Here is a 16696-nt window from a genome sequence, read left to right as displayed (position 1 = left end):
CTTGGCAGAGGTAGTGACTGGATGCTTATCTTCAACACGAGAGATGAATATTTGTATTTTTAGCAGATTTATTTTCAAGAGAGCAAATACTGTGATACACTTTCCTTTCAGTATGCTTTATTATGTATGGATCATCTTGGTGCAGGACCTACCATGGGCTTTCAGACTGACCCCATTTATGATTTGAAACTGTGTTACAAAAAGAGCAGTATTCTCCTTTTCTCCTAGTCATGTCCTTGGATTGCAATATTTGCACTTCAGAAGTACCTGGTCCATTTCTGCTACTGGCTGGAAAATGTGGGCCATATACAGAAAACACTAGTATATATGCCATATTCAGCTGTAGTCCTCCACTAGTGGAAGCTAGTGGAAATGATGCAACTCACAGTTTACTGTGCGTGGAAAAGGTCTGCCCCAGTTATGTTTCTCTGTGTTCATTGAACAATCAACCTTCTTCTGGTGATTATCAGTGTAAATATACATTTAGTTTCAGTGCTAAATGCATTTGATATCCTAAATCTTGGATAGTGTTTTCTTCTCACTGTGACCATTGGTGAATAATACATGAGTGATAAAAAAAAAGTAAAATAAAAAGAAAGCTGAGTATTTTGCCTAAAATTCCCAGGCAGACTGTAATGGTGTAGCAATTTAGGAGACCTTCCCACAGGCAAAATACCATACAGCTCTCCAGCTGTGCCAATTCTTTTTCTTGTCACAAATGACAAGCTGCATGTTTGAAGCTATGTTTGAGTCTGCTGTTATTTCTGACTCCCTTGCTTTGCCTGCAGATGGCTACACAACTGATGACATAGAGTTCTACTGGAGAGGTGGAGACAATGCAGTCACTGGAGTGGAGAGGATTGAACTTCCTCAGTTCTCTATTGTGGAATACAGACTGGTGTCAAAGAATGTTGTCTTTGCCACAGGCAAGTATTGCCATTTGCCCATTTAGTGTTTCATTTTCTTGTGCATGAAATTACTGTTTTGTTAATAATAATTAACTATTATTACCAGTCACAATATGTGGCCTGTGTTGCATGTTTGGATAAAGAAATTACTTGACAACACCTGGAGGTAGGAGCCCATGAAAATTCCAGACTAGCATTCAGTACTGGACTCAGCTCTGGGGCTTCCAACACAAGAGGGACACGGACCTGTTAGACCAAGTCCCAAGGAGGGCCACAAAGATGATCAGGGGCTGTAGCCCCTCTCCAATGAAAACAGGCTGAGAGAGTTGGGGATGAGCCTGGAGAAGAGAACCTTCTAGCAGCCTTCCAGCATTTAATAGGGCCAACAAGAGAGGCAGGGAGAGACTTTTTTCAAAAACATGTAGTGATAGCACAAGAGCAAATGGCTTCATACTGAAAGAGGGTATATTTAGAATAAATATAGGAAGAAATTCTTTACTGCAACAGTGGTGAGGCAGTAGGTTGCCCAGAGAAGTTGTAGATGCTTCATCCCTGGAAGTATTGAAGGCCAGGTTGGATGGAGCTTTGAGTAGCCTGGTCTAGTCAAAAGTGTCCCTGCCTATGGCACTGGGGTTGTAACTATGTAGTCTTTAAGATCCCTTCCAATCCAAACCATTTTCAGATTCTTTGCCTCCTTGTTTATTTTTATTTTTTGTGTATGTGTGTGATACTTAACACTTTAGACACCTAAATACCTATGATCTAACTAAGTGTTAAGTCATTCACCTCTGAATCATGAGTTTAAATGTAACCTACAGGTTAACTGATAAATATGTTTTGGCACGCTAGATCAAAAGGCCACCAATTTTATAAACACCTTGCTGCAACTTTTCAGTGCATGTTTGTTTTGTTGTTATATAGTGAATATAATGTCTTTTGTCTCTTGATTTGCACTGATAGATATACAATGCTTTATATATGGCCATCCGGAGCATTTGTAAAGTGTTAAAGTGTTAAAATTCAATCCCTGCTTGTTTCCTTGAAGATAGAATAAAAGTTAGTAGCACCTGACAGTACTGGATGTCTTTAGATTATAAAGTGCAAGGTTGGCTTACATATTTGGTGTTAGACACCAAAATAGGAATATGTGTGACAAAACCAAAGCAACACAGAAAGCCATCATCACATGTGGGGCCATTACTTTGTTCATTATTGAGGCCTTCAGATTTTCAGTGCTGTTCAGACCACAGGAGTGTGCTGTTCCATCTGTCTCAGCACACCAGAACAAATGAAGCACAGCTGAATCATGTTTGTAAGCATCACTTCACCCACTCTTTGGACACAGCATCTGTTTCAAAGTACACAGAAACACAAGTTGTATTTCAGAACAAAATGTAAATATTGCTGGGATTGAAATTAGTATGAGGGGGTTTGCCAGCTGCTGCTGTTCTCGTTTACCATTGTGAATGGAAGATTTTTTTATATAGAGAATCAGTTGCTCTAATCCTACATCTTTCTGTCCTGCAGCTAGTGTCACCTTTGGCAGCCAGGGCTTACCTGCCTCTCCACAGGACTGGATATGCTTTTGTAGGAAGGCTGGTTTAGACAAGAATGAGAATACAGAGAACTTATTTGTGGAGTGATTTTTATGACAGTCCAAGGCCACCTTTTAGTTCAGTATGAAATATTTCACTAAATGCATGACTTAGTAATGTAGAGATGAGAGATTTGTAAAAAATCAGGAAAACGAGAAATCCAAAGAGATATGTGACAAATACAAGAGAGACTAAAAAAACTAGGAGTACATATTTCTGTGACTGACCAAATGTTCAGAATATTAATGGTTCTTTCTTAAAAGTACTAGTGAAAGGAATAAAAAAAGTCTCATGTTTCAGGGTTTAAGACAGCTTGGCATTAGGGACTCACAGAGAACAGCATGTTTCTTGTGCTGTTTTCTGAACATTTAATTTTTTTCACTGATAAAGACACAATACTGAATTTACTATTGCTTTGATACAGGACATTATAAAAATGCTTGATTAATTATGACATTTTATGACAAGTATTCCATGCAGGGAAACATCACATTTGTTTCTCAAAACCACGTTTAAATCTAAATCTAAAGCATGCCAGCAGCTCGGATACATAAAGTCAGCAGACACTTTTCAAGTTTCTTCTCAAGAGTTTTTTTTACAGTCCTAGTAATTAGGGCCAGTTGCTACATTTTTTTTGAAAGTAAGTTAGGCATGTTTTTGGCTTTGAGGTTATTGAAGTCTCAGGGGGAGATATTAGTTCTTTGAGCGCAATATCTCAGGGAATATTTCAGAGATTTCAGTCCTAGTGTGCTTTGATTGAATAAAACTAAAAGAAGACTTCAGAGTCATGCCATAAACAGCTTTTGGATTAGTTTTTTCTCCTATCCTTCAAGAGAAACTGTGCTGTATAATCTTGTGTAACTTAGGCAAAGGGGAAAAATCTGTTCCCATAGTTACTACTGAGAAACAATGATAAGCATGGGAAAACCCCCATCAATAATGGCAGAAATCTGGGTGGAGCTGCAAGAATGCTGGAGGAACTGCATACTGTTGAAGTATACAATGGAAGCTAAAATTTATCTTGCCAAAGTAGCAAAAAAATGTATCTGAGAAAAGTATAAAATTCAGTATGGGCAAGTTCAAAATACAGCATGTGTGCAACTAATTATTCCTATCCAAATTAAGGATAGAGAATGCCAGGTTATGCCAGGGTTCTGTGTGTAGAAATATAGGGGTTGTTGTTGATCTCAAACTGAACATGAGCCAATAAGTTCTTTTTTGGGAGAAAAAGAAAAGAAACAAACAAAACCACAAATCTCATCATAAAAAGAAGTCTGATTTACATTGATAATGCTTAAGCTTTGTATTTTTGGTCAAGGGTAGCACTCTTGAAGACAGTAATGGAGCAATAGAAAAGGGTTTATGGAAAATAAGTAAGTGTGAAGTAAGTGTGAGTGAAAATCTAGCAAATGGCATACCTGAGATTAATGGAGAAACAAGTATGGTCACGTAGTTTAAAAAAAAGAGAACACTTGATTGGGAATTGAATAAAACCTTCAGGTGTCTAGAAAGTACCTGCAAAGCCATGTAGAATAGTCTGTTCCCTTTATTCATGATTTTTGAATTGCTGTGAAGAAGAAATACCTGGTTTGACTACCTTTGTCACACTAGCTGAAGGCCATACAGGATACCATAAGATATTTAAATGGCACTGGATGCACATGTGTCAGTAATTGAATGAAGCCCATAGTCAAATGCTATCCAGTCAGTGCTGTCAGTGAAGCCTGAAGAGCTATTAAGCTCTTGAACACCTCTGTTTTCTCAAATGAATATTTTAAGCCATATTCAGTTGCCTAAACAAAACAATCTGCTGCTTCTTGAGCTGCTGTAGAAGATCCTGGTTAGCAGTTAGACTGCTGTTCTGGCATCTTACAGCTTTGTGTTTTCTGTTCACCATCTACTGCTTCAGTATTGATTGCTTAAGTAGTGTTCTGTTCTGCTCTTCTTTAGCCTATCACATCTCAAATGGCTTTAGACACCTCAGTATGGAGAGTTAAATCACACCCTTAGAATCAGCTGACTCTAAGGCTAGATCTCCATGGGTTCCACTAACAGCTCATGCTCCATGCATGAGCAAATACCTGCATTCAAACACCTGAAATGTAGTGTTAAGTCTGTTACCTGAATCTGCCTCCTAAGTGTTTGTTATCCCAAAATGCTTAGATAGTGAACAGGAATGGGGATATGTAAAACACCACCTTAAAGCTTCAAGTCACATAGCAGCCAAAGCCATATTAGCAACCTGTTGGTAAGAGGAGGATAGTCTTAAAAGATTTGAAAATTAAATATTTGCTGTATTCTGAAAGATCAGTACGTAAAGTACATTTCCAATTAGCCAAAGAACCTTCCCAGAAGAATATATTAAAAGAAAAATTTTGTAACTGACCAACTTTGTTATCTTGTTTCATACTTGGATAAAACAGCAAGAGACTAATTTAGCCTTGAAGCCAGATATTTCAGCTTGCTAGCTTTTAATGAAATTGGAACAGAAACAAGTAATCTCTTTTTATCAAGTGCCCAAAACTGTGAAAAAGGAACATTTGGGGCTCAAGTATTGATTAAGTATTTATTTTCATACTTTCATTCCCAATACTGTTAGATTGAAATATTTCTGGCAAAATTCTGTTATTCCTGTAGTATTTAAATCAGCCCATATACATCAACCTGTTATATGAGAGGAAGGATAACAAGGCAAAACAAGGTTAAAAGGAAAAAAAAAAGTTTTTTATGGAAACTTAATAACTAGAATTTCCTGGCAATTAATCTCTAAATGTACTGAGCCTTAATTGACAAATCATTATGCAATCATAATCAGACAAGTAACAGTGTAATTGTTGAGCTTACCCAGAAGTCAACTTATATTAAATAAGTAATCCACAGAATGGATCTTTCTAGATAAATAAAGATCTGACTTACAGTCCTTGCTCCATAAAGGTTAGGATCCATCCTTTTCACAGAGCTTTAGCCATTCAGACAAAGAGGGGGAATTAACTCCAGGAAATAAAGAGGGGTCCTTCTTTTAATAGGTTTTTTCCACAGACTCATGTGGCCTGTTTGCTGGAGGTGAGATACTGCAGCAGAGAGGGCAGGCTGGATGCAGGGTGAATAGATAATTTTTGAAGACATAAAAGCAATTCAGTTGAAAGTAATATAAACTCTCACAGTCTCAGGGAGAGGTACCTAAAGGAGAACCCTGGCTATGTAGTATGATAAAAAATGAGGCTACCAGTTCATGTTTCAATTTCAACCAGACCTTAACAAAGTTTATACTCTACTATATGTGTCAACTGCAGTAAGCAGCTGTAATGCCAGCAAGACTTTTGTTTATATTGCCCAGCAGCCTCACACCATCAAAATCTACCCTGAGACTTGCAGGGTCTGGATTAATCTTGTTCTGATTTGTGGTGTCACAAATTATTTCAGTGTCTGCATTTGAACTAGGTGTCTGAGTTGGTCAGAATAGAGTCCATGCAGTTGGTGGAGTCTGGAAACAAATTCAGTATACCTACAGGAGTCCATTTTAGGAGTTGGTGGATAATTCTCTAGGTTTCATTTGCCAGATTGACTGGATGAACTGGGGCTTATGTGTAAGCACAACCAAGCTCATGTGTAAGCAGCTCAAGTGAGTTGCTTAATCAACTGCTATTTCAGAGGGCACACAGCAGCCTTCATGGTATCCACATGCTCATCAAAAAGATGTAGGGGGGTAAATCATTTCCATCAGCTGCATGCTGGTGTCTGAGAGATGTCACAGGGCATCTCAAAAGGATCAGGGCACCATCAGATTAGCAAGTGAATCTCTGTTGCAGTCAACTCCAACTCTAGAGTAGGAAGACAGAAGGCACTGACAGCCCTGGCCCTAGACATGGTTCTTGGGATTCTAATTTCAGAACAAAAGCCTGTTGCTTCAAGCATATTTAGGTTGGTGTCTCTGGCCTTGAGGTCAGCTCTCTGGGGAGTCCCCCTTTAAGGCCACATCTCACTAGTTTCAGTAATTACCTAACCTAATTAGACAGAAATGGTGCTGAGGTAATGGTTCATGGTCACAGGTGAAGCATTCAAGATAAATGTCTAAAGCTCACTCAGTTATATGGTTTCTCAGTTTGGGATTTCATTACTGAACATTAATAACATATGTGACACATTATTCCCTCCCCTGTTGATACACACCTCTTTCACCCACACCATTTTCTGTGCTTTATCAATGGTGAAGTTCTCTCTTCTTTCTCTGAATTTCCCTAGTGCATTCAGGGTCCTTGGCTCTGGAGCAAACCAAGAATTGCGTCTGATTCAGTGATTCAGTTCTACTGAACTTTCTTGAATTAATCCTTCATGCTATTTAATCAAAGAATCAGTATTTCAGTTGTCACCTCTATCAATAATATTCCACAGATATCCAGACCTGGACAGGACTTTTGAAAAATTTTATACACATTTATAGAGAATCCCTTTGAGTGGGTAGTGCATTATATGAAATAATTTTTCTCAGCAGAGCTTTATAAAGATTTCTGTCTGATGCTCTACTCTTATTGCAGAAAGGTGATCAGGTCTGCTGCATTTTTAATGTATTTCATGACAGCACAGTTTATATATTTCATTATGGTCTCCTGTTTTATTTATATAATCTGCAGACCCAAGGCCACAGAAACATTTTCATAAGAATCCAAATGAAAATGTTAAGCTTTGCAAAAAAAAAAAAAAGCAAGGCTGGTTTCAATGAGAAAACTTGTCATTTGAAACGAAACATTGTTTCTCTGAAAATGAAGATGTTAAGCAAGCTGCAGTATAGATGTTTGCTTGCTGAAAACTGTGTCGACTGCTCCAGAGAGCAGGAAACCTTGGTCTAATCAGGCTGAAATACATCCTTCTGATTCCACCAATATACTTCTATTGGTGAAACTAAAAGGCATTTCAACCTGAAAAAAATGCTACTGATTGAAGCAATCACGGCAACCAGATACAAGTACCAGTTATTTCTTTTCCCGGTGATAGTTGTTCTGAGATTGTTTGATACAACAGTTAAGGATATTAGCACAAGTTTGATATTACCTTGATGCTCCTGCTGCCTGGAAATGGTGTGGCATTTTTCTGTTGTATGACTCCAAGTGTAACAAACTTATCAGGAATGTGATGGAGAGAAATCTGCAGTTTTCCCTTCCTTCTTTCCCTTTCTTTCTTAGGAAATCCATTATTCATATCTATATGGGCAAATATAGTTCCTTTAGCCCATATGCAAACACATGAATATAATTTTAAGGGAAGTTTTTAATTTTTCATTTTTTCTCTAGATGTAATCTTACATATTTGCGCTAGAATGGGTGGGAAGTGTTCTAATATCTGGTTGGGCTCTTGGTATGTGCTAAAATTTTTTTTAGGATGTTGACTAACTAAATGTTTTAGATGAGCTGTTAGAAGTGTATCTAGGACTGGTAGTGTGAACACTGAAATCATGGAGCTAATGTGTGAATGACTACCTTTTTCTTATACAGCTCTATTTAGATTTAATCATCTTTGCAGTTGGTGAAAAAAGTCACAATTATTTTTAACAATTTGAGATTTCTAAATATATTCATCTGAATATATATATATATATGCATATATATACACATATATATATATGTGTGTATGTGTGTCTAAAATATATTGAGTAAGATTAATACCAATTCAGTAAGATATACACCAATTTGAAATTAAGTTGGTATTGAGGTTATTAATTCTTTCCATTATTAATTTTTTTCTGTTTGTAACTGTTCATGAACTATATGCACACAAAATTCAATTTTTTTTGTTTGTTTGTTTAAAATATGTTTAGAAGAAAAATTTGGGCTGGCTATAACTGATGTTAGAGGATCTAGTCTGAATGCTTTTCCTTTAGTGAAATTCATAACAATTTATTTTTGACACCACAGGCCGCATATTTCTTATACTTCAGATGTTATTAAGAAGTTTCATCACTTGAACAACTCCTCATTGTAAAGGAAAAAACTATGCACATTACTTATTCTCTCAATATAAATTCTATGCGGAAAACTCTGTACTTGGATAACTATTTTATTTGGACACCTAAGCAATTGTTTGTAAAAACTAACTGGTGCTCACTTATCTGTTCAATAGTCTAAAGTAATTCACTCTTTTTCTTCCCAAATACAAATTACTTGGCTATCACTGTATTCACTGCAAGGTTTCTTTTAATACAGATGAATAATACAGTGAAAGTGTCATCCCTACTGTTCTGCAGATGTCATACTACCCCACAAAATGTGTAGAAACTGAAGGCAGCTATCTACAAGTGTCTTTCCTTCAGTATAAATAACACTGTTTTCCTCTCTCTTTTCTCAGGTGCCTATCCAAGACTTTCACTGAGCTTCAGGTTGAAGAGAAATATTGGCTACTTTATTCTTCAAACCTATATGCCCTCCATACTGATTACCATTTTATCATGGGTGTCATTCTGGATCAATTATGATGCATCAGCAGCAAGAGTTGCCCTTGGTATGTGCTAAAAATGAGTGGGACATTAAAATGTCAGATTTAATGTAGCCTTCAGAGGTTGTTAAAAACTACGACATGATGTCAGTGTTTTGAAATTCCAAAATAATTTGCGTCAAAATCATGTCATCCAGCATTGCCTCAAAAGAGATGTTTCCCCCTTCATGCAAGAGTGTAGCTACCACTAAATCTCTGACATGAGCTACTCATACAGGTCCCAGACTTGTTCTCATCAAGTTAATGCTGTTGTAATTTTATCTAGGAGACCAGCTCCACAATCATACTTGAGTGTGGGCTTTAGTCCAGCTCAGTGTGGGAGGACAAATGTGGCTCCAAGCCTCCTCCTGAGGTCCTAGGAGAGGACCTCAGCTTTAAATGACACTGGCAGAAACAGTTCAGCATGCAGGGGCACATCAGCTATGGACCATGCCGTGCCACCTACCCCTCAGAGTACATGGCATGTTAAGTGCATGTTTATGACAGCCTAAAGTGTCATTTACCTCATGACAGAAAAACACGGATTTAGCACAGGTATGTGATTCCTGCCCAAGAACTTTTCAGATCGAGGTATCTTTTAAATAAGGGAAGAAAATTGTGCAGTCGACACATTGGAGGGAAGGGGTGCCATCCAGAAAAACCTTGACAAGCTTGAGAGGTAAACCTGCATGAACCCCATGAAGTTCAACCAGGCCAAGTGCAAGATCCTGCATGTGGGTCAGCCAATCCCAAGAACAAGTGCAGACTGGGTAGAGAATGGGTTGAGAAACAGCCCTGAGGAGAAGGACTTGGGGTGTTGGTTGCCAAGGAGCTCAACACGACCTAGTAATGAGCACTTGCAGTCCAGAAAGCCAACTGTGTCTGGGCTGCACCAAAACCAGTGTGGCCAGCAGGGTGAGGGCGGTGATTCTTCTCCTTGACTGCTGTCATGACACCCCAGCTGGAATACTGGATCTGGGTTTGGGGTCCCCAACATAAGAAGGTCATGGACCTGTTGGAGTGAGTCCAGAGAAGGGTCATGAAGGTGATCTGGGACTGGAGCACCTCTCCTGTCAAGACAGGCCAAGAGACTTGGTTTTGTTCAGCCAGAGTAATCTTACAGCACCTTCCAGTACCCAAAAGGGGCGTACAGGAAAGCTGGAAAGGGACTCCATACAAGCACATGTAGTGACAGGACAAAGAGGAATGGCTTCAAAATGAGAGAGAATAGATTTAGATTAAGAAGAGATTCTTGATTGTAAGGATGGTGAGGCACTGGAGCAGGTTGCCCATAGGAGTTGTGGATTCCCCATCCCTTGAAGTGTTGAAGGCCAAGTTAGATGTGTCTTCAAGCAACTTGAACTGCACATGGCAGCAAACTTAGATAGTGTTTAAGGTCCCTTCCAAGCCAAACAATTCTGTGATTCTGTCATAGCGTAGGGTTAGGATTAGAGTTAGGATATTTTCCAATTTAGTGGTCCTATTAAAACTACACTGCTGCTTCCTTTCCCTGTCCCTCTTCCCATTGCGGGTGGCTGGAGAGAATTGGAGGCACAAAAGGCAAAGATCCTAGGCTGAGATAAGAACAATTTACTGGAAACAGCAATGAGACACAAAAAAACATACTAATAACAAGACTGTACAAAAGAGAGTGATTCCCAAGCAAAAATGCTCACTTGTGACTCAATGGTTGCCACCTTTTCCCCAACCTGAAGAGAAACCTTCCTCCCAGAAAAAGACTCCCTTCCAGCAACCTGTGGCAATGATGTGAGGTGATATAGAATAACCTTTGGGTCCTAGCCATGCCCCCTCCTGGCTACTGCAAAAACAAACCCTGTCCTGGCCAGAACCAGGACAGATTCTATAACAATATCTCACAGCAAATATTTCATCCTTTACAGAAGCATACTCAGGGATAGCTATACCTAAGGAAGATTAAATGGATCTATAAATCCTTACAAATACTTCTGCCTCTCATCTTGTCACAAATTCTATCTTCAACCCTGTGCTTCTCAATTGCACGTACCTTGTCACTGCCCCATTACCCAAAACTTGTCACTAAATCTGTGCTATCTACCTGCTGTATTATCTTATTTTTTTAAAACAGGAGCATACTCCCTAGTTCCCTTATTTTTCTGTAATGTACCACAGCAAACTCAGACTCCAACCTGTGTCCCTGTGATTCCCCTTTTCCTTACTCCATGTCTCCCAAGGTCCCACATACGAAAGAAGGCAGGCTAGCCACCTTTGTGCAACATATTATCCAGCATCTGAATTTGGGTAGAGGGAGATACTGTAGATTAACTGCAGTTACTGTGCAGTAATTCTGCATATACTGTGGGTTAACTGGTGCGTATGGGCATCACACAGTCTGGCATTACCACTCAGCAGCCAGGGCTTGTTTAGCAGCTTGAAGCTAAGTAGTAGCTTAATAGGAAGTGGGGCATAAAGCCCAAACACTTCTGGTGTGTTCATAAATGAGCTACTGGATAGCATAGATACACCCAAGTGGACCAAGTGAGGGCAGCACTTCAAACACAACCATCACCATTAGGTACATACTGGCCAGGACTGCAGAGAACAGATGGCTACACAGAAGTTACCATAGCCAATGACATTCCATGCCCTTCCGTTACAGGTTAATGAGATTTTTTCTTGTTTAAGGAGCAAGACTGTCTCATGTGACCCATTTCTGTGTAGCACAAGTTCATCAAGTGCTGTAAAACAAATATTAGAACGAAAATCAGAGAGTACAAGGCAAGCTCAGGAGACCAGATGTTCTATTTCCAATTGGTAGAAAGTCCTTTTGAGAGGACAAAAATCCATCTAATAGTTTCTTTTCAGAAAAGAATTCGTGCCTTGGTGATTGTGTCAGTGGTGTTTATATAATAAAGTTCGGTATCATGGGTCTAATCCTATGCTCCTTTGTATACCCCCTCTTATTAGTCTTAAGCTGGTATCACAGAATCACAGAAAATGCTGAGTTGAAATGTCCCACGAGGGACCCACAGGAGTCCAACACCTGTCCCTGCACAGGACCATCTCCAAGAGTCCCACCATGGGCTCAAGAGGATTGTCCAAATGCTTCTTGAACTCTGTCAGGCTGGTGCTGTGACCACTGCCCTGGGGAGCTGTTCCAGTGCCCAAACATCCTCTGGGTGAAGAACCTTTTTCTGATATCCAATCTAAACCTCCCCTGACACAACTTGAGGCCATTCCCTTGGGTCCTGTCACTGGTCACCACAGAGATCAGTCCCTGTCCCTCCTCTTCCCCTCATGAAGAAGCTGTAGACTGCAATGAGGTCTCCAGGCTGAACAGACTGAGTGACTTAACTTGCTCCTCATACGGCTTCCCCTCACGACCTTTCACCATCCTCATTGCCCTCCACTGGACACTTTCTAATAGTTCAATATCTTTTTTATAGTGTGGTGCCCAAAGCTGCACACAATATTCAAGGTGAGGCCACCCCAGTGCAAAGGAGAGCGGGACAATGCCCTCCCTTGCCTGGCTGGCCATGTTGTGTCTGATGCTCTCCAGGACACGCTTGGCCCTCCTGGCTGTCAAGGCACTTCTGACTCATGTTCAAGCTGCCATCCACCAGGACCCCCAGCACTTTCTGCAGCACTGCTCTCCAGCCTTTTGTTCCCCAGTCTGCATGTACATTGAGGTTTGCCCCATCCCAGGTGCAGAATCTGGCATTTCCTCTCATTGAAATTCCACATGGTTGGTGATTGCCTGCCCAGTCCTCTAATTTTCAAGGTCTCTCTGCAGGGCCTTCCTGCCTCCAGGGGAGACAACAGCTGCTCCCTGTTATGTAGTGCCTGTGAACTTACATGGCATCCTAATGTGAAGTGGTAAAAAAGCTTAAAGGCAATGTAGCACCTTTGGTCCTATATGATTGGCTCTGAAAAGCTCAGTACAAAGAAGGTATACTTGATTTCCTAAGTATTTGTTCAAGGAAGCATTCCCTGTGCAATTCTTGGGACACAAACTTTTACTCAACCCCTACAAGAAGCTGGTATTCTTTGCAAGAGCCTGATTCTATTCATTCACTTCCATGTTTTGCCCCTGTGCCTGATCCCTTACTGCACTGAACCAAATGGTTGCCTCCAGAGTGAAGCCAAGGTTCAGAGCAAAGGCCAGCTCATTCATTCAGAGACTATGTGCTATGGACAATGCAGACAGATAGTGATAGTGATATAGGGCTGATCTCAAGAGAAATAGTCAAACCTATCAATTCTGCTCTCAACTTTCTGCTAGTTACCCCTAGGGGTTCCTAAATTCAGTGCTTTGAGTGAGGAGAAGAATAATGTCTGGAGTCCTCCCTTGTGGGAAGGACTATAATCACAAGATTATCTTATTTTTTTGTTTTAGGGGAGTGTCAGCTTCTTTTCCTCCAGCTGTGCTTTAAAATAAATTATTGAGCTTCAGAAGGACATTTGGCCACTGGATTTCCAGATCTCCCAGGGAATGTATTTCCCTTTGGTTAGTGATAGCTACCTTTCTATTCAGTGTGCTTAATCTTCCAGACCACCAGACATCTGGCATCAATGCACACTTGTTTCACAGTTTAGAGGAAAAGCACTGAAAACTGCATGACACTAACCCACTAAATATCCAAAATATCTGTTACACAATCTCATAGGGTATTACTACAGTTCTCTGGAGTGGTACTGCTTACACTGATGGCTTGGTTTTGAGTTATATTGTCTTTATTTCTGTCTTTTCAGGTAAAAGAAGCTGTGCTTTATTATATGGCAGCAATTTTATTTTGTCCTTTATTTTTGTTCTGCCTGTATTTTAGTGACTACATGTAAACTGATGGTATAATTATGGAATCAAAGAAAATAGTAATGGAGGAGAACTAATAGAATGACTTGCCTTGAAATGAGACTTATTCCACAAATCAGCGTTTTCAGCAACCTGTGATTTGCAATTCCCATAGAATTTCCAGCAGAGAAACAGATCCTGCAGTTTATTGTGAATTCAGGCAGACTGACAATAAATTTACTTTTCTTTCCAGATTTTCATAACAGTGCTCTGTTATATATTTTCAGGTGCTATGTCCATCCTTAGATAAATACCTTGACATAATGTTGATATAGGTATTTTGTAGATATTTTATTAGTGTCCAGTTTGTTGCTATAAAAATACTGTTCTCCCTCCTTCTTCCTCCCAAAAATTCACATACCTGTCTTTCTCTCATTGCTCACCTCATTTGTTTCTATGTAACTAGCCTACTGCTGCAAATTAGTCATCTCAAATTCCACTTATAGATTGTCCTTTCCTGAAATAGGTATCTAATCTAGATGGGATGAACAGCTCTAGAAAGGTACCTGTCTCTCCCCATCTGCCACAGGGGGACCCTACAGGACTGACATCAACAAACTGCCTGACTCTTAGAAAATTAAAACTGTGGGAGAAGTCTTTCACCATCTGTGTGAACACTGTTCTTCTTGCACATCAGTTTGGTCTCCATGGAAGAGATTTTCAATGGAGCTACACTTGGCTTCCATGAAGCTACATTAACTCATGGCAGCGGTGCCAGATCCCCTTGTTAGCTGCTCCCCCACTCATAGGAAGGAAATAATTGTAACAAAATAATAATGTATCAAGTTTTAATTTTGCTCTTTTTTTGCAGTGATGTCACCTGCAAGATATCTTTTACAAATTTTTCAGCTTCTTCCCACTCACAAGGCATGTTTGCCAAGAAGGAAAATAAAACTGAAGGCTTGGAGTTGTAAGATATGTGATCTTTTTTCTTTGTGTAGGAATTACGACTGTGCTGACTATGACAACAATCAACACTCACCTGCGAGAGACTTTGCCTAAAATTCCGTATGTTAAAGCCATTGACATGTATCTCATGGGCTGCTTTGTGTTTGTCTTCTTGGCCTTACTTGAATACGCCTTTGTCAACTACATTTTCTTTGGAAAAGGCCCTCAAAGGCAGAAGAAACTTGCAGAAAAAACAACAAAGGCAAACAACGATCGCTCAAGGTTTGAAGGCAGTCGGGTAAGTTTCTTGAATTTATATATATTCTATTTTTACAGTGCAAAGACTATCAGTATGAAAGAATCATACATACAATCCATCTTTTTGTGGACAAACTTGGCCATTTACATTTTCAGGAGCTGACATAGAAGACTGTAAGCATATGTAAGCATACAGATGTGGAAGGGAGTATGATCTGTATGACAAGTAAGTGTAAGAAGAAGACAGTGGGAGGGAAGCTAGCTTGAAAATAAAGGCTCAGATCTACAAAGACATTTATTTGTCTAAATCAAATATAATCTAACTGTGATTTTAAGTACATATGTACATTTCCTGTGTAATATAATCCAGGATCTGAGCACACCTTTCCTCACTTCACTTAGAGGAGATGCATTTACCATGGGAGAGAACAGATAAAGAAGGATTAGTTCTGCCATGCTAATTAACTGGCCAGCATAGTTCAATGCTGTGTGTGGCATTGTCATCTGCTGCTGTTAAAAACCAGCAGGAAAGTGTAAGTCCTAGAGAAACTTTCAGATTGATTTTTGAACATGGTATTGGCAAGGTCTATGCTGATTATCCTCCAGCCTATATACTCCTTGCCTGGAGTATTACTTTATCCAGTGAATACCTCATTTTTTAATCTTTCGGAGAAAAATTCAAGGTATTCAGCAGTATCTGACATTAACAAGCCATGTCAGTTTGAATAGAACAAATAGAACATCTTTCTTTTTTTTTTTAACTAAAATGTTCCCAATGAGGCTTTTTCCTTCAGTTCTATTGAGTAAACTGGGTTGTTTTTTTTTCTATAAGCTATAAATTAGAAGAATTCACAGTGACAAAACTCCTACCTGTTTATCAAAACCAGTATCATAAAAGTAATTTCAGGCTATATTTGTTTATCCTAATGATTTTGTCTGCTATAGTAAATGTAATGCAGAGCTACACCTAATTATCAGCACTTCTATATATGAAACAATTCTGAAGCAGTAAACATATTTTTTTCCACTGTATTATGAAACCAGATTCTCATCACAGTTGGCAGGTCTACTTAGAACTAAGATATCAGGACAAAGAAATTCCCTTTACTGGAAAAATAAATAGTCCTAATAATAAAAAAATACAGATAGGGAAATAAAAGAGTGTCTGAATTGAAGGCCATGGAGAAGATTTTAACTGCAAGCAGGTAATGCAGATGTATGCACTAAGGTTTAATTCTCCTGCTGGAAACCATCTGGTGTATCTCATCCATTTAAATGATTTACATAATTCAGTACAAGACTTGTTAATGGGTCCAATACTACCCCAAGCCTGACAATTCTTCTATCTCGAGATCAATTTATCTAAATTTTCAAAATATTCATAAGTACCTTAACTAATGAAAATGTATATTTTTATACCCAGTTCATGCCATTTTTTTATATCCTGAATCTGCTCATACTATATAGCAATCTTTTTTTTTTCCCTGGCTTTTGACTTACAACCTTTTCTTTTGTTTCTGAAGCATCCCAAGCAAATATAAAGAACTGTTCTGCTTTTTCTGCTGGTTTAATATCAACTGTGCATGAATGAAAAATTTCTTCACAGCAAGGGTTGTCAAACATTGGAACAGGCTGCCCAGGGAAGTGGTTGAATCACTATCCCTGGAGATATTTAAAAGATGTTCAGATGTGGCACTTGGAGACATGGTTGTGGCGCGGTGGGGGCTGGTCTCTTCTCCCACGTAGCAAGT

At 39.2% G+C, this 16696-nt stretch overlaps 1 protein-coding gene across 1 annotated transcript in view; it reads left to right on the top strand.

The window, feature by feature from the left end:
• Positions 1 to 16696, top strand: part of GABRB3 (gamma-aminobutyric acid type A receptor subunit beta3) — a 115772-nt gene that overhangs the window by 85322 nt on the left and 13754 nt on the right. The window contains exons 6-8 of the mRNA XM_054654465.2: positions 789 to 926; positions 8843 to 8995; positions 14741 to 14985. Of these exons, the coding sequence (XP_054510440.1) occupies positions 789 to 926; positions 8843 to 8995; positions 14741 to 14985 (536 nt within the window). The remainder of the gene's footprint in view (positions 1 to 788; positions 927 to 8842; positions 8996 to 14740; positions 14986 to 16696) is intronic.

Source organism: Agelaius phoeniceus, chromosome 2, assembly GCF_051311805.1.
Source record: "Agelaius phoeniceus isolate bAgePho1 chromosome 2, bAgePho1.hap1, whole genome shotgun sequence".
In the NCBI taxonomy this organism is placed as follows: Eukaryota; Metazoa; Chordata; class Aves; order Passeriformes; family Icteridae; genus Agelaius; species Agelaius phoeniceus.
The sequence above is the reverse complement of the archived record's forward strand: the minus strand, read 5'-3'. Positions and strand labels throughout refer to the sequence as shown.